Source organism: Elephantulus edwardii, unplaced genomic scaffold (assembly GCF_000299155.1).
Source record: "Elephantulus edwardii isolate Elephantulus edwardi_28Jun2011 unplaced genomic scaffold, EleEdw1.0 scaffold00117, whole genome shotgun sequence".
Classification (NCBI taxonomy): domain Eukaryota; kingdom Metazoa; phylum Chordata; class Mammalia; order Macroscelidea; family Macroscelididae; genus Elephantulus; species Elephantulus edwardii.
Genome location: NW_006399867.1, coordinates 1,884,654 through 1,907,490, shown reverse-complemented (window position 1 = coordinate 1,907,490; position 22,837 = coordinate 1,884,654). Strand labels below are relative to the sequence as shown.

Here is a 22,837-nt window from a genome sequence, read left to right as displayed (position 1 = left end):
TTCACCCCCTTCCCTGAGGTGACTTGGCAGAACAAGGACATGTTCTCTGCTGAGCTCTGTCTCAGAGAACTTGGAGAAGCCAGTCTCAGGTTGCTGGAACTCTTTGGGAGTAAGTATGTTAATTACTGATGGGCCCTTTGCAAATAGTGTTAGCTCTTTTTAAATGAAGTTTAATTGAACTAAGGATGCACTTTCTTAGAATCTTGTGGACATGGGAGGGGCCCAGGCGAGTCCCTCCACAGGCTCCTTAGTTGCTGCTTTATTTCCTAAGGGCCAAAGAAATGATCTTTGCCGTGTCGCCACGTCCCTGACAAGTTGCCGTATCTCAGCCAGAAGGGGCTTGTTTTCCTCTTCCTCTTGCTTTAACCATGTGCCTGGAGGAGCCTTCCAGGCCCTTGCACTTGGCCCACCCTTGCTCTGCAGGGGTGGAGAAGGGAGCTAGGGGTGGATCATGTGTGCCAAGGGCCGTGCAAGGGCAGGCTTGCTTTCTACCCCATCTTCTGAGGGAGACCCCTTTCTCTTGCTCTGTCCATGCCTGTTAATTGTCTTGGAAAAGGATGACCCCTTGCATTACGGCCTTGTGAGATAAGTCCTCTCTAGTTAGAACTGGCCTCCGTTTCCTTTGTAATCGGGCCTGGTAGTTTCCTGCAGTTACAGGTGGTCAGGAGCTTTCTACTATGCAGAACATCTGCTAGACTTACCTGCCAGGCTGGGGGTCTCTACTGCTTTCTAAATTTCTAAGAATCCCTTTTATTTCCATACAAGAGTTCTGCAGAATTACTAGACAATATATGTAACTATCATGTTTCCTTGTGGTGTATATGCTCTGTTCTGGTTTTTTGTTTTTATATCAAATGCCTGTTTGGGAGGAGATGAACGTATTTAGTTTATTAGATTTTTGCTGCTGGATTCTCTGTTTTCTGAAGTGTAACCTTGACTAGCTGTATTACTGTTTATCCTGTAAGATTAGTCTATCAATTAAAGTTTGATAATTAATTGCGTCTTTTTCTTTTTTTTTTCTTCTTTTCTTTTTTCTCTCCAATTCTTCACATACCTGCTCAATACTGGGGATTGACAATATTTGGAACTGGAGCCAGAAGGATCATTTTGTTAGCTCTGGTTACCACTGTGTTACTGATTTGGCCTTAACTCAAATCCACTGTCACGGAGTCATTTCCAAGGCAGAGATGACCCTGTAGCAGGTCGGCCTGCTCTGTCACGTTCCCACGGCTGCAGAGCTTTACGCACTGCCTCGTCTTCTGCTTAGTGGCTGGGGGTGTGAAGCACTAACTTTGTGCTTTGCTGAATGCTTTAACCACAAAGCCATCAGAACTCCTTATTTGGCGTTAAGTGTATTCATTTTTGAGGAGCCCCATGAATAAGTGAGCAGCTACTAACGGATAGGTCAGAAGGTCAAACGCGGTCACCCCACAGGAAAGAAGTGGGAGTCCACAACCGTAACTCTGTCTTAATGGAAATAACTTGGGCTTGTGAACCTTGGCTTAAGTTTTTTTCATTGGCTATCCTATATATTTTTTTAAAACTTACAACACTATGTGCACTTAATAAAGGAGTCAAGATGACAGCCTCGAGACCCCCATGGGGCAGTTCTGCTCCATAGAATCAGCCTGTGGGTGTGGGGCTGGTCCCGATATTCATTCCCGCTTGAAGACTGAATAAAGGGATTGGGTTTTTTTACTTCATATTCAAAGTATCAAACTTGAGTTGCCACCCTCTCTGCTCAGCCTGCACCTCTGACTGGTATTCCGGGAAACCCAGCCAGTCAGCCTCTGGACATATGTAATATAACAGTTACAACTCTAGCTACAGGTTCTCAAGACCCAGGAAGAGAGGGAAAATCTCTTACCAACAATATCACAAAATGTCAAGAGCTTGGTGTGAAGAGTGATAGTTTGCCATAGCTGGTTTTTGACCCACCAGCTCTCCCACTGGCCCTGCTCTTTCTCTTCCTTAATTTGAAGTGTTCTTAAATGTTCTGTTCTCAATTACCCTTCTCAGCAGAACACATTGGCTCTTCCCTCATTTTCTCAGTGCTGTCACCCACCCAAGGCAGCAGGATCCTTGCTGAGAGATTCCAGGGGCCCGTGACTCAGCACTGTCTTGGTTGGTGACAAATCCAGTCTAGACGACGTAGACAGAGATGTGCCTCATATTACTGGGCAGCACAACTGCTGGGGATATACACAGCAAAACAGACGCCTGTCCAGCACTTCGTACATGCAGAGTTTAGTGGCACGGATTTCAAGTAGTATAAGCAGTCTCACTCTCCTCCAAGTTCTTCATTAACAGACTCACTGCCCCATTTCCTCTCTGTAGAGTTGCTGTTTGACCCACACACAAATGGTATTTAAGAGCTCAGGGCAGGCTTTTTTTTTGCTAGTTAAAACTATTAGTTAATTTGAAAACAACTTCAGGGCCTATTTTTAGTTTATCTTCGAGCCAAAGAAACTATGCCTTCATGGCAACAACTTGTGCTTATAGGGGGTTTGTTTTGTGTTGCTATTTTGCCTTTTAAAAAAACACAAACCAACTTTGACCCTTATAAATTTTAAGGGCTACCATTTCTTGTTAAAGTTAAAATATTAAAAACATGCATGGAATAAAGAAATGTAAAGTAGCAGGTCAGTCTCAGTCCTGTTCCTGTGCCATCTGTCCCCAAAGGAAGAATTCAGTTGTGGCTTAATAACACATAAAGGTCCATCCCTGGAGCGCAGGGAGCAGTCATTCCTACATGAATCGTGCATCAGAATGAGGAGGGCAGCTTCCCAGTGGGCATCAGGAAATGGAAACAGCCAGCGGGAATGAAGAAGCGTTTACATCATTCCTGACCCCTCCAGCTCTTACTGCTTGCTTCACACTCCCACAAACACCTCTAATCCAAACATCTCAGACTGAGTCTTCCCTAAACCATTCTTTCCTCTATTACCTAATTTAGACAACGGTTTACCAAGTACCAGTAGCCCAAACCCACAATTCATGAGAAATCCTAGTCTTATCTGTTCAGAATCTGCCATTTCTATCCCCACAATGTTTTGAGCCCATTCTTTATCCCCAAAGAGTCACTCCTGTGACTGCTCTATTCTAGGAGCCACATGGTCTATCCCCTTCACGCCACCCTGTCTACCACCAGAGTAAATCTCAAATGCAAGGGGCCATGTCTCTCCCTGAAGAAATCCTGTGGTGGTTCTCACTGCCCACAGGGACTTTGACCAGATTGTCAGGCCCTCCTCTGTGACTTGGTCTCAGTGACCTGTTTAACCACAGTCAAAAACTAGTTTTCAGTCTACGGAATCACATGGGGTCTGTTTGGTTATCTGTTGTGTTGACAATGACTAACAGGCATGCAAACTATGTGTTAAATAAATGCAACTGGAAAAAGTAATGAGGTTGATTCTTCTGTTCCAATTTGGCAGTTTCCTAAGATACTGTTAAATACTGAAAATGAAACAAGGTCCAGGGGAACAATGAATGCTTCCTGATTACTGAAAAGAGGGGAACTTCCACCTAATTCACACAGAACACCTGATTCCATAGTGACAGACAGTAGCAACACTGGGTTCTTGAAGGAAGTGGAAGAGAGTGTGCCTCAACTTGAGATTCTCAGCTGGCTGAGGGTCACTTCAGCTCAGTCCCTCTGCCTCTAGGACATGATTCCTTACTTGATGAGGCTTTATTCCCCTTCCTCCTTCAGCCTGGAGTTATATAAAAATAACATGTGGCATGTCTCTAAAACAAAATCTCATTCAAGGTTCATTCACAAAGGATGCTCCATGCACACTGTCTTCCTCATTAACCTCAAGGCTCTAACACAGTACTAAGAAGGAAAAGGGCTGCACAAATACTGACCTGTGCAGGACACAATGTCACACTGCTCATCCATTGAGAAGAAAGAGACCTAGCTGCCTCAACTATTCAGTTCTGCTATCTGGAAAGGAGACTTGGGGCAGGAATGAAAAACTAGTTCCATCTCAGCTCCACTATCTGACTGAAGAGAACCAAAAATATTTTTTGGGGTGGGGGAAGTCCTTTTATCACTGACACGTTCATTTCTTACAGTGAAGGAGGAGGGGAAAGAGCAGCTTACTTGAAATAACACTGCTATAAAAATATATAAACATAAATTCTGTTCCTAGAAGTGAGGTTGTTGGACTGTTATTTGTTTCTAGCTTTTAAAACACATCAATAACCAATAGCTTCAGTAAAGTTTACAGAGCAAATGAGTTTCTTACTCAACAATTTAGCCACATGTTTTGTAACAGTAGTTGTAATCACCTCAGTGCAAAAAACAACAACAAAAAAAAACACCCAAAACAATAAATATATATACAAATACTAATGGCAGGTCAGACATCTTGAAAATTATTATTAAGGAATGTCAATATAAAAAGGCATTTTATAGAGATCACGGAAAAACTGAAGATTTAGAAAATGTTAGTCTTATAGATTTATTGTCAAAGAACAAAACACTTAGACAATTTAAATACAAGTTGAACAGAATTACTCCGTCCAAGTGGGCAATGATGCTAACAGGCCTTCTCACTTCTGGACGCTCGCCAGAGTCATTGGAGTCTTCTCTCAGGGAAGAGAGGTGGCCTGAGAAAGACACAATCAGTTCAGTCCATCCTTCATGTGTAGCTACACTTACACTAAATGTTACAGAGAAATCCTACTTGGTTATTCTAGAAACTAACAATAGCTAACATTTATTGAGAGGCTTCTGCATTGTATGTTGCAGACACTGGTAGAGTCTATCATTACTTCTGTTTTACGTGAGGAAACTGCTGCTTACCAAACAGCTATCCAAGAACATCAAGCTCAACCAAGTAACTGCTGAATAAAACACAGATATCTGGGGCTCCAGGGTCCATCCTGTATTCAGGAGGCCTCTCCTGCCAACTCAGCTCAGTTCAGCTTCCTGGACAGCCAGCTGGCTTTGCCTTGCGTGTGTAACAGAGGCAGAGGTCCATGTTCTCACGTCACCCTGCTCAGCATTGTGCTCCACACTCTTTATGAGGAGAGCTGACAATCAGGGGTGTCCTGTATGGGGATGAACTTTTTTTTTTTAAATTATTTTTGTGTGTGGACTGTCAGATCAGATCTGACTGGTAAAGGAGGAGATTGTCCCTCCTCCAGCAGAGCATCTGGTGGAACTGAACCATGTACTTCTGAGACTGCAGTGCAGCTTCTTGCCACTAGGCCACCAGAGCTCACCCCCTTTTTTTTTTTTTGGGATGAACTATTCTTTTAATTTTTTTTTTTTTAATTATTGTGTGTGTGTGTGTGTGTACTGTCAAATTGGATCTGACTGGTACCAGAGGAGATTTCCCCCCTTTTGCCAGCAGAGCTTGTGGTGGATTTGAACCGTGGACCTCTGGGATTGCAATGCAGCTTCTTGCCACTAGGCCACCACGGCTCTCTTGGGAAGAACTAGTCTTAACCTCTCGAGAAGCAGAGGGATCAACTGAGTCAGCCCTTCTGAAATCAGGAGAGGCATATTTTAAAGCTAGTGAAAATCAGTAATGTATTTTCATCTCTTTGAGTCTTTGTTTTTATTAAAGACCAGATTAACTCTGTAGAGAAATATTTCCAGAACTGAAATTGCTTACCTTATATTCTATTCATACACATCCTTCTTATCTGCAATGTAATCTACAATTTCTTGTGGACACATTAATTTTTCTGCATCTATATCAGGAATTTCAAACCCTGCAAGAAAAATATACAAGGGGGTGAATATTAGAAAAAACAAATCCTTTAGGATTGGAAACAGCTGGTATGTCTGTAACCATAAAACGCATAAAAATATTCAGTAGTCTTGCATGCCATTTAAGTTGTGTTCTCAACAATATGCGTATCACAGGGAGTTCTAGTGGCCTAGAGGCAAGAAGCTGCACTGCAATCCCTGATATGCACAGTTTGAATCCACCAGATGCTCTGCTGGAGGAGGGACAATCTCCCCCTGTACCAGTCAGCTCCGATTTGACAGTACACACACACAAAAAAATACTAAAATTAAAAAAAAACAAAACCCACCCAAAAACCACAAACCCAGTATGCATACCACGCTGAGTATGACAGTTTTCTTGAGATAAAATACACACTGTCAAATCATTTTAAAGTATACAATTGGTTTTTTCCCCTTTAAACTTGATATATCATTTTCTTATAGGAATATATACAACATAATACAGCAATTCAACATGTACATTTTAGTGAAACTGTGTATCTTCTTGGAGTTGTACAACTACTCTCATCTCACTTACCTGAAGTGTTCCCCACGAATATAAATTCACTGCTCCCTAAGGTTCCTATCTTTCCAGTTGCTTTTGTCAATTTAAGCCCATATATAGTTCTTAAATTTTGCTCCAAGCAAAGTTTTCTTCCAACCTAAGCTAAACTACTATTCCGTTTTAAGAAGACTTGGGGCGGGGGGAACAAACAAACAAAAAGACTTAAAAGAACATTTTTGGTTTCAGGGATTCATCCATCCTGCATGGGTCCAGAAAGTCTACAGTTAAACAGAATTTGCTTCTGTCTCTAATCAAAATGTGAAGCACCATCCAGTCCTTCTAGTCTCATGGCAAAGGAGGCAGTTGTTCGTGGAGACAAGTCCACTGCCTCCTCCAATTCTTGACTCTTCTGTTGCTACAAGTAAATACAGACCCAATTTTTGTAGCTTAAATGTCTGTGCAAGCTATTAAGACTTAGGTCACTATGCACAAACTGGCGGGCAGAACAGAAGCACTAAACATTATTAGGTCAATTATCTAAGCTGTCCCATAAAGCCATACTCTAAACCTCCAAACTAAACACACACATGTATGTATTTGATTGTAGATAAGCAATTGCAGCAGTTACTTGGCCCCCCCCTTTTTCTGTTTCATGCTATAAACACAATTTTTGCCAGTTCAACTTTTTTACAAGAGTATACCTTTTCAACCTGTATGCAGAGCAGATTATCCAGGAGGCTGGGCTCTATGAGGAGAACTGTGGCGTCAGGATTGGTGGAAGATCTATTAACAATCTGCGTTATGCAGATGATACAACCCTGCTTGCTGAAACTGAGGAGGACCTCATGCACTTGCTGCAGAGGGTCAAGGACTGCAGCCTTCAGTATGGACTGAGGCTCAATGTCAAGAAGACAAAGATTCTCACCACTGGACCAATTAATTGGTAGCATCAGGATGGATGGCAAAGAGATTGAGATTGTTCACAGCTTCAGTTTGCTCGGCTCCACGGTCAACACTCTTGGCACCAGCAGCCAGGAAATAAAAAAATCGTATTGCAATGGGAAAGTCTGCTGTTAGGGACCTCTCTAAAGTACTCAAGAGCAACAGTCTCTCTGGAGACTAATGTGCGCCTGATACAGGCCATGGTCTTTGCAATCGCTTGTTATGCATCAGAGAGTTGGACAATGACTAGGGAGGACAGAAAAATTGATGCCTTTGAGCTGTGGTACTGGAGAAGAGTATTGAATATACCACGGACTGCCAAGAAAACAGATTCATCCTGGAGAGGGTTAAACCAAGCTACTCCTTGGAGGCAAGGATTCTGGGACTTCGTCTGACATACTTGGGCATGCTGCAAGGAGGGACAGATCCTTGGAGAGGGACATCATGCTTGGGAGGGTGGAGGGTCGGCGCAAGAGGGGAAGACCCTCTATGAGACGGATTGATTCAATGACTGGGGTAATTGGGATGGGTGTTTCAAAGGCAGTGCGATTGGCACAGGATAGAGCAGGGTTTAGGGCTGTTGTACATAGGGTCGCTATGAGTTGTAAACGACTCGATGGCACCTAACAACAACAAAAACAACATAACTTACTGAAAGCAATTACAATAATCAGTTGTGCATCCTAGCCTTAATCAATGTGATTTTCCATCACTGTTAACTTGCCTCTTTCACTTCCTCCTGCCCCTGCTAACCACTAATAAACTGCTATCTCTGCACATCTGCCTTTGTTGGTTTTTTAAATATATAAATGAGGTCATTATATTTGTTCTTTGACAACTTATTTTATCAAGCAGAATGTCTTCAGATTCCATCCATATTATAGTCTTCATTTCTCCTCCTGGTTGCGTGAGATGTATTCCACTGTATGGATGTACCACAGTTGATCAGTTCATCTGTTGATCGGCATTTAGATTGTGCCTTTTGGCTACTGTGAACAGTGCTGCAACAAACACTGATGTACAACTCTCTTCTGAGTTTCCGCTTTCAACTTCTACAGTAGCTCTATTTTGAGTTTATTGAACAATTACCACATTCTTTTCCACAATGCTGTCCCATCTTGCATTCTCACCAGTTCCAAGTGCCCCACACAAAAAGTTGGTTTTTAGCATGTTTTCAAAGTCCTTAGCCATTACCAGTATCAAATTTCAAAACATTTATCACCACCAAAAAAACTAGTCCCCACCTGTAGTCACTCTAGCAGCCATCAATCAGTTTTCTGACTCTGGATTTGCTGGCTTTGGACTTTACACAAATGGATTCATACAGTATGTGGCCTTTTTTTATCTGCCTTCTTCACTTAGCATGCTTTCATGATTCATCCATGTTGTAGTAAATACATGTATAGAGTGAGCGCCTAGGGTCAGCCAGGGGTTAGTTCCAACTCTACCTCACGGCCGCACCACCACTACCATTTATCTACACAGTGGTGAAAATATATATAGAACAGAACATTAGCCACTTCAGTATTTTCTGCATCTACAGTTCAATGACAATGATTGCATTTTTCATGTTGTACAACCATTGTTACTATCCTTTCTGAAATGATTCCATCATCCATGTTTGGGTTTTGTTTGTTAACATTTATTTTTTACTGTGTGTGTGTGTGTGTGTGTGTGTGTGTGTGTGTGCCGTCAAATCGGATCTGACGGGTACAGGAGTTGCCCTTCCTTCTCCAATAGAGCATCTGGTGGATTCGAACCACATACCTTTGGGATTGCAGTACAGCTTCTTGCTACTAGGCCACCAGAGCTCCCTAACATTTATTCATTAAGAGCTAATTTTGGGTCAAACATTGTACTGAATGCTTAACACACAATTTCTCTTCAACCCCCACTGCTAGTCCACTTCTAAGGTTCCTATTCCCAACCCTATCTTACAGGTGAGGAAATGGCTTTCAGAGATGCCATTACTTTCCTAGGCTCATACACGGCTAAGCCATGCATCCAATTCCAGACCTGGTCTATTTAAACCAATGAACACTTCACACTATCCCTCTAGCCTGCACAATCTATGAGAAATTGTAACCAAGTTCTGTTCTTGAGAACGGCTTGGAAGCTCTTGGGCTTCCTAGTCAAAACAGTTCAGCCTTAAAACAAGCCGGAAGCACTGCAGGAGACCAAGGCCTGCAAGCAGTGTGACCTCTTCTCAGCATGCCCTGTTCTCGAAGCATGGACATCTAGACCAAGCTCAGGAGGGAGACTGAGGTGTTGTCAGCTTTTCTAGAGCTGATGCTTCCACCCTCCATCTTGGAAACTTACTTCAAGGATCGAAGACCTATATTCCCCAGGCCCCTTCTGGAAATCCAGCCTGTTTCACAGTGGGCACTCTGTGGGGCCTGTATTACTTTCTGAATGAGTAACTCCACTGTTCCTATTTCCCGTTATTTGAAGGTAACCAGGTTTGGGGTCAGGTTACTATTAACGTTTGATTTAAATTCCACTTCAGACTCTAAGCATGCCTTTCTGACTGACCCACTTAAACCAAGGTTTACTACATCCAGATCCAAGATGAAGCTTATATATGTTACCAAATTCATCCTCCATGGCCATGATAATCTCCACTTGGTCCAAACTGTCTAAGCCCAGGTCTTTCATAAAATGGGAATTTACTGAAAGCTGTAAGAAAAAAAAAAGAGAGACAATTTAATCTGTGAAAATACTTGTTTCCTGAGTTAACAAACAACGCGATCCAGTGAAACTCGGTAATTATATCTGAACCTTTTATTTTCAAATATGTATCTATAAAGAAATCGTAGCTAACTGTACACATTTAATGTGGTGTGCTTTATGTGTGCACATATCTGCTCTTATCTATATCACTGAGAAGATACACAACATTGGCTGCCTCCCAAAGGGGAACCTGGTGGCTAGGAACCAGGGACACCTTTCACTGAGTATCTTTTTAACCCTTTGAATTTTGTATCAAGTTAGCAAATATTCATTCTTAAAGAAAATGAGAGCTGGGACTGGGAGTGGGCAGAAGGGAGGGAGGGAATGAAACCACCAGCAATTACCTTTTCTGGGTCAATCTTATCATACAGCTTCAAGACATAAAGAACCCGTTCCTGGATTCCCTCTAACGTCAATGGAGGTGCATCACTGTACTGACGGCACTGTGTGACTCCCCCAGGAACCTAGAGCAAGGGAAGGAGGAAAACATTGTTCTATAAAACACAGATACCTGCAGAGGACTTTCAGTCTGTTTTTTGAGACTTTCGAGAATCTATGTGACCCGATTCTAAGTGTGGCCGTTAGGATATCTCAGAAGCTTCAGTTACTGGAGTGTGGGTTCCTTTTCACTTCTGTTTTTGTTTTTTGTTTTTTTTTTTAATTTTTTTTTATTATTTTGTGTGCGTGTACCGTCCTTTTCACTTCTGAACCTGGACTGGACCCTCTGACTCCTCTGATCAGCCTTCTGACATCCATTCCACTGCTAGACTAACTACTACCCAAATCATCCAGAGTCTGCAGAGAAGGCTGCTTCTCGTATCTTCAGCTCTGGATAATCAGGTGAAGTGAAAGGCAATCCACACACAGAAGGCTCCTGGCAGAGGAGCACCTTGGTCAAGGCACAGGAACCCTGTCACCTCTCAAAGAACCAACTGCAATTGGGTTGGTTCCAATTCATCCTTGCTGTGTCCCTTCAATTGGAACTGACTCATAACTAACAATCCTGAGAGCTTTCAGAGGCAATAAATCTCCTGGGAGGAGATAGCCTGTCTTTCTCACACAGAGCAGCTGGTAAAGCGTGTACCTCTGGGTTGGGAGCACACCTCCTTATGTTAAGCCTCCAGAGCTGCCTAGGATACGTATTACATTGGGCAGATCTGATGTCAAGGTCCTCTATCATAGTGACCCTCTACGGGGTCTGGGACTATAAAGTGGAAGGACACTGCCCATTTTTCCCCTCAGAGCCCCTGGTGGCTTTTAACAGCCTGAGATATGCACACTTAGCACAATTTGGGGTTAGCAGCACAATTAACTACAGACTATGCCCTGAGAGCTCCCGCTCATTCACCCAGGCCTGTCCTGTTGCCAGCAGTGGACACATGAGCCTCTGTCATGACAAAGTGGTAGGCTTCAGCTGGGAGAAGGAACAATGGAAGAAACTGACAGTTCTGCTGTCAGAATCCCCTAATCACAGAATTCGCTAATCCACATTGCTTTGCCTTCTAAAGTTGATGTTAAATCCATGGTTTGGATTCTTTTTGTGATTTAATGAAAGTTTACAGAAAAACTGGATTTTCATTCATTGATTGTTGGACATTTTCCTCCCCCCACCCACCCCACAACTCCCCTAGTCCACTTTGCAATGCACCTCTTATTCTGGTCTGTTATCACGCAAATAAACATCTAATCATATATTCCTTTTAAACAGTTCTTTTCTTCATCTGTTCCAAAGTAGTGTTCATTATCTATCCCCTTTTCCTAGTGTTCCCCCAACCCAACCCCTCAGGTCAGTCTTAATCTATGACAGAATAATGTCCTCTAGGATCAGCTATGATTTGTAATGTTTTGAGTTCCTTGTTTCTCAGTGCTGTGTAGTATTCCATTGTGTCAATTTACTACAGTTTTTCTATCCATTCATTTGTTGATGGGCACTTAAGTTGTTTCCATCTCTTTGCTATTGTGAATAACGCAGCAATAAACATGGGTGTGCATATATCTGTTCAGGTCGCGGCTGAGGATTCTTTAGGGTATACTCCTAGTAGTGGAACTGCTTGGTCAAATGGTAGTTTTATTTCCAACTTTTTGAGAAAGTGCCAGACCACCTTTCATACTGGTTGTACTATTTTACACTCCCACCAGTGGTGAATACAGGTTCTAATCTCTCCTCAAATTCAACAACATTTATTGTTTGCTGCTATGTTGAACTTTGCTATTGTTGCTGGGGTAAGATGGTATCTCTTAGGTGTTTTTAATTTGCTTGTCTGATGGCTAGGGATTCTGAACATTTCTTCATGTGTGTGTTTGCCAATTGAATGTTGTCTTTGGTGAAGTGTCTATTTCTAGCCTGTGCCCATTTTGCAACTGGGTTGGTTACTTTTTTCTTGTCGAGGTGCTGGAGTAGTCTATAAATTTTAGATATAAGTCCCTTATCAAATATGTCATTGCCAAATATTTTTTCCCAGTCTGTGGGTTTCCTTTTTACCCTTTTGGAGGTTTTTTTTTGTGTGTGCACAGGGAGGTCCCATTCATCTAGTTGTAGGTGCTTTGGGTATTTTAGGGAATTTCTCTATAGGAAGTAATTCTGCTTGTTGAGATTCAGACATTTCAGGCATCACAAAGTTCTGAGTTTTGTGAACCAAGTGAGCTAAGCAGCATAAGCAGCAAGTAGTGAAATGTGGGTTAATCAGCAAGACTGATAGATGAATGTGTTTGTGCCTATGGTAAAGAGGTGTTTTCCTGTTTAAATGTATGGTCTCCCTTGCCTTTTCACCTAGAGCCGGATCAAGGAGACCTATGATGCAGCTGCTTATCCACAAGGCTAGATGAAGTTACCAAGTAAGTAAACAGATAAAATGAAGCTCACAGGAGTGAAGAAGAATGAGTGTAATAGTGACATCTGAGAGTGAAGAAGAATGAGTTAATAGTGACATCTGAGAGGGAAGGATCTAACAAAGAACATGTCTATGTGCAGACCAAGGAATGGTGTGAAGCTGAGTTAACTGTGGAGACACAGTGCATAGCTGGGGGGAGGGGAGGGAAAGTCGCTAGGGAGGGTCTTCCTGAGGACAGCTCCCTGGCTGGTCCACCAATCAGGTCTCAGCCTGTCTCCAGTAGCACCAGCAGGTGCCTATAGGAGCCTCGTGGGTAGTATGTTCAATCATAGGAATCTCCACCGGGAGACCACACTTATGTCAGTCTACATTAAGCAGCTACAGTAGGGTCGTGGATGCAGGCGTGGCATCCCATCCCAAACCACATGCCTCCGGAAATTCTATGAACTTTGGTAAATGCCGCTAGTTATAGAAAGGCTTCAGGCCTTCTGTTCATAGGATCGCTAAGAGTTGTGCTCAACTCGACGGCAATCAACAACAGTAGGGTCAGCAGACAGTAGTGGACAAGAACCTCAATTCTAGAACTAGACTGCCCACATTTGTATCCTGGCACTGGCTCTTAAGGAGCCCTGGAGGCAGAGCAAGAAAGGTCAGCAGTTTGAATCCACCAGCTACTCTGAAGGATAAAGAAGGGCAGTCTCTTCCCAAAAGGCATTTACAGTGTCAGCAACCTGATGGAGGCTCTCAGACTCAATCTGACAGCAATGCGTATGCTTCATGTTCCTTTAGCTGTACAATGGAGTAACAGTACCAACCTCACAGGGTGTTATGAAGGATCAATGAGGGTAAACAGCAAGGGCTCAGAACACTGCCTGACACTTACACAGTAAATACTGTTAAGGGTTATCATGCTGGGAAAGGGAGAGGGTCAGTGAAAGAGAGGAAGACCCTCAACAAGCGCACTGACACAGTGACTTTAACAATGGGCTCGAACATGGCAGATCAGGACAGGCCATGGTTCTATTCACTTGTTCACAGGGATCGCTGTGAGTTGCAGCTTTAACTGACTTGATGGCACCTAACAACAACGGCAGGGCCATCGGGAGTGCTGACAGTGAGGTCCACAGTGAGCTGTGCTGCCAATCCAAAGGCAGAGCCTCTCTGGAGGTCTGAATTCACCAGGAGCCCCTAGAGAGAAAGTGGGGCAATCTCCTCCTATGGGATTTACAGCAGTTGAACCCACTGGAGGGTCACTCAGAACTGACTAGATGGTGGTGAGAGAGAGATGAGGGTCTTAAATGAGCCCTCACTGTGTCGCGTCAGGGTGGCCACGTCAGGCTGTGAAGCCAAGGGTCGGTCATTCAAATTCACCAGCTGCTCCAGGGAAAAAAGACGAGCAGCACCTTTCCACAAAAATTTATACCCCAAAGTACTTAATCCTGTTCCTTCCCTTTCTGTAATGCCTCCCCTTCTGGTACATACTCACTTTTATGTTCTGATCTATTTCTTGATTTCATACCATAAGCCAGACTGCTATAATACCTCAAACCTTTTAAGTATCTATCTCCTTTAGATGTAATAATCCCACCATCCCCATGTTACAGATGGTGTTCCGCTTCAGGTCCCATTTAGCAGAGAAAACTCTAACTACTGTCCTGAGGGTTTGGACCTCACACAGGTTATATTAGCCATTTGTTTAAAACAAAAGGATATAGAGGCAGCAAGCGCCTTTCAAGTGTCCCCAAAGATCAACACGATTGTTCTTCTCAGGATCAGGATCTGCGGGAGTTAAGTATACACTACTCAGGGATACAGCTCAGGGACATTTAGTGCCCTTCACAATATCCCTGCCTCCCATCCTGACTCCAAGCTCTTCCTGTTCAAAAAAATGCTCGCTCTTCCTGGCCTCTGGCTACGGCATCTGAATCCTCTCACTGCTTGAGAAACTGCGGTCTTCAAGGTCATGCTCCCTGGGAGGTTAGTTCTATCCCTCTTGTTGCTTCTGAACTGTATGTAAGTTTTTACACATGTCAGTGTCTTATCTGTTTATTTACCATGAACATCTCAGTAACCTGCAAGCTTTACCAGTACATTAAGCATTACCTATGTACTAGGCACTATGCTTGCTAGACAGTTCTGGTGGCCTAGTGGTAAGAAGCTGCACTGCAAGCCCAGAGGCACTCAGTTCGAATCCATCAGCTGCTCCACCGGAGAAGGATGGGTAATCTCCTCCTGTATGATTAACTGTTTCTGAAAACCCACTGGAGGGTCAGCTGTGAGTCAGTTCCAACTCAGTGGTACACAGCAACAAGGCCTCTGCTATGCGCTGGAAATGAAAAGATGAGTGAAAGAAGTTTATGGTATATAACGGAAAAAAAAAACCAACCCAAGTCAAATAATTTTAATCTTAGTAAAAATACTGTGACAGTAAAAACTGTCACAGATGTACTTTTAGGCTACTTCAGTTAAAAAAAGCTATCATCCCATCTTTGAGATTTAGGGAAGGGGGCTCACAGTAACCAGACTTGGGGTTAGCCAGGTGAGGAATGCCAAGACCAAACCTGTTTCTATAAAGCTTATGGCCATTCACGGCAGGCCCGCGGGGCAGAGCAGAACTCCCTTCTAGAGTTTCTATGGCCGTGTCTCTATTTCCTTAATGGAAGCAGACCACCTAATCTCTCTCCTGCAGAGTAGCCAGAGGTTCAACTATTAACTGTTTGGTTAGTATCCATATTCCTTAACCACTGTGTCACTTGGGTTCAGGCAAGTAAAAAGAATAGGTTCCTCAAGAAGAACAGGGCACCTGAGTAGCTTAGCAGTAAAGAACTGCCAGTGCAAAGGTACAGGGTTTGAATCCACCAGCTGCCCCACAGGAAAAAGGCAATCAATACTCGTGTGATTTACTGCCTCTGAAAACCTGCTGGAGAGCTAGCTTTGGGTCACTCTGATGCTATGGTACACAACAACAACCCAAAGGAGAGCAAAGGGCAGGCCAACAAAAGGAAACAGAGCATCAACATGTAGTGTGCCTGTGTGAACTCATGTTACAGTTAAAGGGGCAAAGTGGTTCACTGGTGACAGACACTAAGGCTAAAGAGAGGAGCCGGGGCCCCGGGTGGACCTCAGCTCTGAGTTCATCACTCCAGGCACGGCAGACTGTCCCCAGTCCCAGGAAGAGGCAAGCTTTTACTGCACACATGGTCTCTTCTTCTGTGTACTGTGTTCTACAGAATTGTTCAAACTTTTGTGTCCCAGCTGCTGGCAAGTTCAGATTCTGGGACCACCCGGAAGCCTTCAGCTCCATTTCAGACCACCACACTTGCTTTTTTGTTCAACTTTTAATTTGCATCATCCTGTATTTTCACAGGCAGGAAACATACCTTGGGTCTTTTTTTTTTTTTACGGCAGCCAAGTTTATTGATAGATCTGAGAGAAGGAAACCTGACAGCAGGGACTGGATGGAGCAAACATTCCTGATGAACAAAGAACGGCGGGAGGGACAGATTTGGGGGGTGGGCATGCAAGTGTGGAAACTAACAAAGTGGAAGAGCAAGTCTGTAAGAGAACTCAGGAGCACAACTGAGTGGCAACTGAGTAAGCAGATAAGGAGTCCAAGGAATCAGGAGATTCCTAGCAGAGGGCTGGGGGAAGAGCCAAATGTCGCCAACAAGCTAACGAATGAGCACCAGCAAAGCTGGAGAGTTTAACACAAGGCCTGCAAAGTGTCCAACAAAGACAGGGACTTAAGTGTTTCTTTTGCATTCATCTTACAACAACCAGTGTAAGGCTTGGTGCATAACTATACCTCAATATTTTTGCATGAACAAATATTTATTCTCCATCTCAATCATGGACTGCTAAGAGAACTAACAGATTCCTGGAGAGGGTTAAACCAGGATGCTTCTTGGAGGCAAAGATTCTGAGGCTTTGTCTGACATGCTCTGGACACATTGCAAGGAGGGAGTAGTCCTTGGAGAGGGTGTAGGGACAGCTCAGGAGATGGATTGACTCTGTGACTAGGGTAACGTGGGTAGGTTTGTCAGAGACAGTAAGACTGGCACAAGATAGAGCAGGGCTTAGGACTGTTGTCCATAAGGTCACTATGAGTCACAGAAGACTTGACGGCACATAGCAACAACAACTATCTCAATCAACAAGGGATGCAAATAAGCTGATTCAACAGGGGCACATGATCAAAACCACTTGATATTTATCAGCAAGGAGGCTCTTCTGCTGCATATATGACCCACTTGGAGGTAACGGAGCATATTTAAGCACTTACTCAGGGTGTGTTTCAAGAACAAGCTGCATCAGTACTTTCTGGGGCCCCAATGGATATGAAGGAAGACTTGCAGGCCCCTTCTCAGAGCTGCTGAAGCTGCATTTTAACCCACGTGAAAGGAATGCACAATGAAGTTTGAGAATTGATCAGGAATAGGAACAAGCACTTGGAATTTCGGCCTAATGCTGAAATCTGTCTGGGGGACAAAACACAAAGCAACACAACCCACTGTCCCTTTTGCTCTTAATTTCAAGGTGAAATGTTAACTTTTGAATTCAACCAGGAGAACAACATTGAATTAATCTGTCACACACCAGTGAACCTCAATAGCGGCGGCACAGAAGAATCACCTGAGGACTTAAAAAATCCAGGCCTCACGTCCAGTGATTCTGACTGAAGTGGCCTAAGTATTCTTTATCATTTTAGTTCTTAATATATGGTCAGAATTAGTGCAACTGGCTCAGGACAGGGCAGGGTTCAGAGCTGCTGTACACAGGGTCACTATACATTGCAGGTGATTCAATGGTACACACCAACAATAACACTTCTATGGCAGGAATGGAAGCAGGAGTGGCATCCACTTCCTAAACAACATGCCTCTGGAAACTCTATGAACTTTGATAAATGTCGATAGTTGTAGAGGGGCTTCAGGCCTTTTGTTCATAGGGTCGCTATGCGTCGTGCTCGACTTGAAGGCTATCAACAACAACATACGGTCAGAGTTGTTATCTTTACATTTATAAATTTGATGAGTTTGAAACCGGTTTCTCATCTGAACCTTGGAAGATTCCATCCTACCATAAGGTCCTACTTCAGAGTCACCATGTTGTTATAGTGAGGTGCTGCTCAGTCGAGTATGACTCATAGCGACCTTATAAACAGCAGATCTGAACCCTGTCCTATTCTGCACCATCCTCACAGTTCCTGACACACTAGAGCCCATTGCAGCAGTTACCATGTCAATCCACCTGGTGAGGGTCTTCCTCTCCTTCGCTAACCCTCCACCCTTCCAAGCATCACATCCCTCTCCAAGGAACAGACCCTCCTAGCAACATGCCTGAAGTATGAGAGGCAAAGCCTCAACATCGTTTTCTCCAAAGAGTACTCTGGCTGCACCCTCTCCAAGCAAGACATATTTATTCTTTTGGCCGTCCATGGAATGTTCGGTGCTCTTCTCCAACACCACAACTCAAAGGCACATTTCTTCTGTCATCCCTATTCATTGTCCAACTCTCAGATGCATAGTGAGTGATAGGGAACTGTCAGAAGTTCTAGCAGGATTTAGAAGATGCTGTGGCACCAGGGACATCATTGCTGATGTCAGATGGTTCCTGGCTGAAAGTAGAGAATACGAGAACATTGTCTATTTATGCATCATTGACTATGCAAAGGCAGAGTCGTTTGGGAAATGTCAAAAAATACAACCTACAAGCCAGTATCAGAACAAAAGAGATAGGAGATGAAATTGGGCTATTGAAGCTACGCGGGTGATTTCACTGTGTCCTGAGAAGGTACAATCACGGGCCTGCTCAGTTAAAATCCCAAAGGCGAGTTGTTCAAATACATCTGCTGCTCCATGGGCGAAGGATAAGCAATCTCCTCCAGTGCGATTTACTGCCTCTGAAAACCTACTGGAGGATCAGCTATGGGTCGGTGCCGACCCAACCGCACACATCACACCAACCTTTACTTTCAGGAAGCCTGGAGGTGGGGAAAAGCAGCCCACGTGGGTAAATTATGGCAGAAACTTAGGCAGAGAACTGGTTAGCGTGGTACTTTTGTCTCCCCCTAGAAAGCGGCCACGATGTTTTTACCGGAGTCACGACGAATAACAGTTACCAGTACGTGTTAACTCTCATTATATGTACAATATAAGTCGGAGATCTTGGTATCTTGATCCTAAGGGTAAGAGCGATCCTTCCAGAAGTGAGAAGACTTGCACAGGTTGCAAGAGTGGCGGCCAGCATTCTAGCATCTGACTCTGTAGGTATGAAAGACTGTCCTCCCGCTCTTAACCACGAGACCGTCCACTTGCCCTGCACAGATCTACCAAGTCCCGTTATGGCAGCGCGGCCAGGACGCGAGCCAGATGCCCCTGGGGTCACCCCGTGTACGACTCGCACGACCTCGCTGCCTGGCCGAGGCCTTCTCGGCTTCCCCGACTTGCCGCCCAAGGCCCGACTCCCACCGGTCTCAGCCCCGTCCCCGCCCCCAGCCGCGAGTGTGCCCGATCGCTGACCCCTGCCAGGCCCCAGCAAAGTCACCGCGACTCACCTGTGCGAATATCGAGACCGGAAGCGGAACCCGACGCCTCGTCTGGATTCCCGCGGAGCACAAGGCAGTGCTCAGTGGCCAAGCAGCGGTCAACGAGGTGGCCTGGGACAGCGGCGCAAAGGCCACGGGCAGGCGCCGGACGCAGGCGGAAAGGACACGAGCCGCCATAACTGCGCCGACCCAGTATGCACTGCGCCGCACTTGTTCGTCCACCCGCGGATCCGACGCACAGAGTGGCGCTGGAGGGAGCTGGCGGCGCTGGCGGCCCCTGGCGGCCCCTGGAGGCACTGCGTCCTCTAGGTCACTCCATGAAGCTGTGCGGGTTGGCGTGCTTTCAATCGAACCAGCATTATGCAAGTACTTTCCTTAAACATGGACAAATATAAAAAATCAGATTGATTACATATATGGGAAAAATAGTTGGAGAAGCGCAATATCTGCTGTGAAAAGTAGGCCAGGTGCTGATTGTGGATCACATTATGAAAATCAAATCAGATCAAATTCACAAGAACCAATGTTTGTCTTTGAGTGTTATGTGCCATCGAGTTACTTGCAACTCATAGCGACCCCACATAAAACAGCTTTAAATCTTGCTCTATCCTATGTCAACCTTATTGTCTCAGACACACCTACCTTCATTACCGCAGTCACTGAATCAATCCATCTCATCGAGAATCTTCCTCTCTTGTGCTGTCCCTCCATCCTCTCAAGTATGTCTCTCTTCAAGGTCTGGTCCCTCCTTGCAACATGCCCAACGTATGTCAGGCGAAACTTCAGAATCTTTGCCCCCAAGGAGTAGCCTGTTATCACCTTCCCCAAGACAAACCTGTTTGTTCTCCTAGCATTCAACACACTTCTCCATCACTCCAGCTCAAAGGCATCAGTTCTCCTATTATCCCTAGTCACTGTCCCTCCTGAATTTAAAGGCCATCTCAGCAAGAGGTTTGAGGCCTTGAATACTAATGCGTGAAGACCATATGAGGTGTCAGAAGATACTAAGAATATCATCCATGAAAAATTCAAAAGGTCATTACAAAGACGGAGGAAGATGAAAAGGCCAAAATGAATATCAGAAGAGACTTTGAATATTGCACTAGAGCACCAAGAAGCCAAAGTAGAGGAAAGAAATCAAGAAGTAAAGGAGCTGAAGAGAGGAAATGTGCAAAGAGCTGGAGCTGGAAAATCAAGAGATGAAGTTGCTCAGCATTTCTTTTTTCGTTCAATCTAAGTTGTATATTTATTTCATTCTCTCTTTTTTTGTATTGTAGAGCAGATTAATTTTCTAGTCAACCACTCACATTCATTTTTGTTTTATGACTGATTACAATTTCACATTCAAACAGCACTTTCTCTACTTATCTCCATGATTCTTATTTATTTTTCCTCAGCATTTCTTAAGCTGAAGGAACTGAAGACTAAATTCAGGCCTCGAGTTGCAATACTTAAGGATGCTGTGGGCAGAATCCTGAATGACTCAACAAGCATCAAAAGAAGAGGGAAATGTACCTGCACAGAGAAACTATACCAAAAACAATTGGCTGACACAGAAAAATATAATGAAACAACATTATATGATCAAGAGCCTGTGTTGATGAAGGAGGAAGTTGAAGCTGCTCTGAAGGAATTGGCAAAAAGCAAGATCCCAGGAATTGAAGGCATAACAATTGACATATTTCAACAAAGAGATGCTGCCCTGGATGCGCTCACCAAGTTGTGACAAGAAATCTGGACGACAACTACTTGGCCAATTGACTGGAAGAGATCTATATTTGTTTCCATTCCAAAAAAAAGGTGACCCAACAGAGTGTGGAAATTCTCAAACAATATCATTAATATCACATGCAGGCAAGATCCTGCAGAAAATGATCCAAAAATGACTGGAACAGGGTATCAACAGAAAACTGCCAGATGTGCATGCTGGGTTTAAAAGAGGCTGTGGCACTATATTATAATACACCAATATTAAAAGGAAAGCGGAGAGTGCCAGAAAAATGTCTGTGTTTCATCGACTATGCAAAAGCACTTGACTGTGTAGCTCACAACAAACTGTGGCTAACTCTGAGTGGAATGGGAATCCCAAAACATTTGATTGTGTTTATGCAAAACCTATACTTGGACCAGGAGGCAAGGAAAGCCAGGAAAGGTATATGCCAGGGATGCATCCTATCTCCATACATTTTCAACCTGTATGCAGAACAGATCATCCTGGAGGCTGGGCTGCATGAGGAGTGTGTGGCATCAGGATTGGAGATAGACTCCTAAACAACCTGTTAGTCAGATGACACACCAATGCTTGCTGAAACTAAGGAGGACTTGAAGCATTTCCTGTAAAAAGGTAAGGATTGCAGCCTTCAGTATGGACTGAAGCTCAACATCAAGAAAACAAATATCCTTGCCACTGGGCCAATTGGCAGCATCATGATAGATGGTGAAGAGATTGGAATTGTTAACAGCTACAGCTTGCTTGGCTCCATAATCAACAATCTTGGTACCAGTAGCCAGGAAATCAAAAGATGAGATTATCTACTGTCAGCAACTGCTTCAGAGTACCAAAGAGCAATGTTGTCAAGTCTAGAGACCAAGGTGTACCTGATCCAGGCCATAGTCTGCAATTACTTGCTATGTATCAGAGAGCTGGACAATGACTAAGGATGACAGAAGAACAGATGCCTTTGAGTTGTGGTGCTGAAGAAGTGTTCAATATACCATAGACACTAGAACAAACAGGTTTGTCCTCAGAGATGGTGAAACCAGGCTGCTTCTTGAAGGCAAGGATTTTGAAGCATAGCCTGACGTACTTTGGGTATGTTGTAAGGAGGGACCAGTCCTTGAAGAGGGACATCATGCTTGGGAGGGTGGAGGGACAGCGCAAGAGAGGAAGACCTTGGATGAAATAGACTGATTCAGAGACTGTGGTAATGGGGGGGTAGGTGTGTCAGAGACAATAAGACTGGCTCAGGATAGAGCAGGGTTCAGAGTGACAAAAGGTCGCTATGAGTCACAAGTGATTTGATGGCACCTAACAACAACAACAGTGTTTATTCTCTGAAAAATCTTAAGTATAAAGTTTTGAAGCCATGGTTCTCACATAGGTATTGTGCTAAGGTGGGAGGGGAGAATCTAACCCAAGTTCAAACATGCTCTACAGAGAATAATTTCTGTATGATCAACACAAAACAAGAACAATCATCTCTTGTGAGGGGAATTGGCCTTATCAAGCCAGGGCATTCTAGTCATTCATAGCTGTGGAATTTCTTATATATGATCAGAGGACACACACAAACAAATCATCACAAATTATCACTGGTGATACATACAACCCATCACTGTTGCAGGACAAAGTGTGGAAGAGGAGTGAGAAGTTACCAGGATAAGAATATTGACATAATCACATGTTAAAATATTGTATGGACTGGCATTGATTCTGACATTTCTTTTTCTTTACTTTTTTTTTTTATTAATTTCAATGAACATCTACAGAGATTTTGGACTTCCATTCGTTCATTGTTGCCCTTTTCTCCACCCCC

At 43.9% G+C, this 22,837-nt stretch overlaps 1 protein-coding gene across 1 annotated transcript; it reads right to left on the bottom strand.

The window, feature by feature from the left end:
* Positions 1-5,635: 5,635 nt before the first annotated feature.
* NDUFAB1 (NADH dehydrogenase (ubiquinone) 1, alpha/beta subcomplex, 1, 8kDa) lies at positions 5,636-19,478 on the bottom strand. Its single transcript, XM_006892633.1, has 4 exons — positions 19,311-19,478; positions 10,268-10,387; positions 9,782-9,869; positions 5,636-5,727 (listed from the first exon to the last, which is right to left on the bottom strand). Exons 1-4 carry the CDS (start codon positions 19,476-19,478, stop codon positions 5,636-5,638), a joined length of 468 nt encoding a protein of 155 aa, XP_006892695.1.
* Between the last annotated feature and the right edge of the window lie 3,359 nt (positions 19,479-22,837).

What these genes read in the sequence shown, in the direction of transcription:
- NDUFAB1 (XM_006892633.1), bottom strand. Translation starts at nt 19,478, where the DNA reads ATGGCGGCTCGTGTCCTTTCCGCCTGCGTCCGGCGCCTGCCCGTGGCC. An exon ending in ATAAGATTGACCCAGAAAAG is followed by an intron (nt 9,870 to 10,267) that starts GTAATTGCTGGT and finishes TTTTTCTTACAG; the next exon opens with CTTTCAGTAAATTCCCATTT. An exon ending in GGCCATGGAGGATGAATTTG is followed by an intron (nt 5,728 to 9,781) that starts GTAACATATATA and finishes TTTTTCTTGCAG; the next exon opens with GGTTTGAAATTCCTGATATA.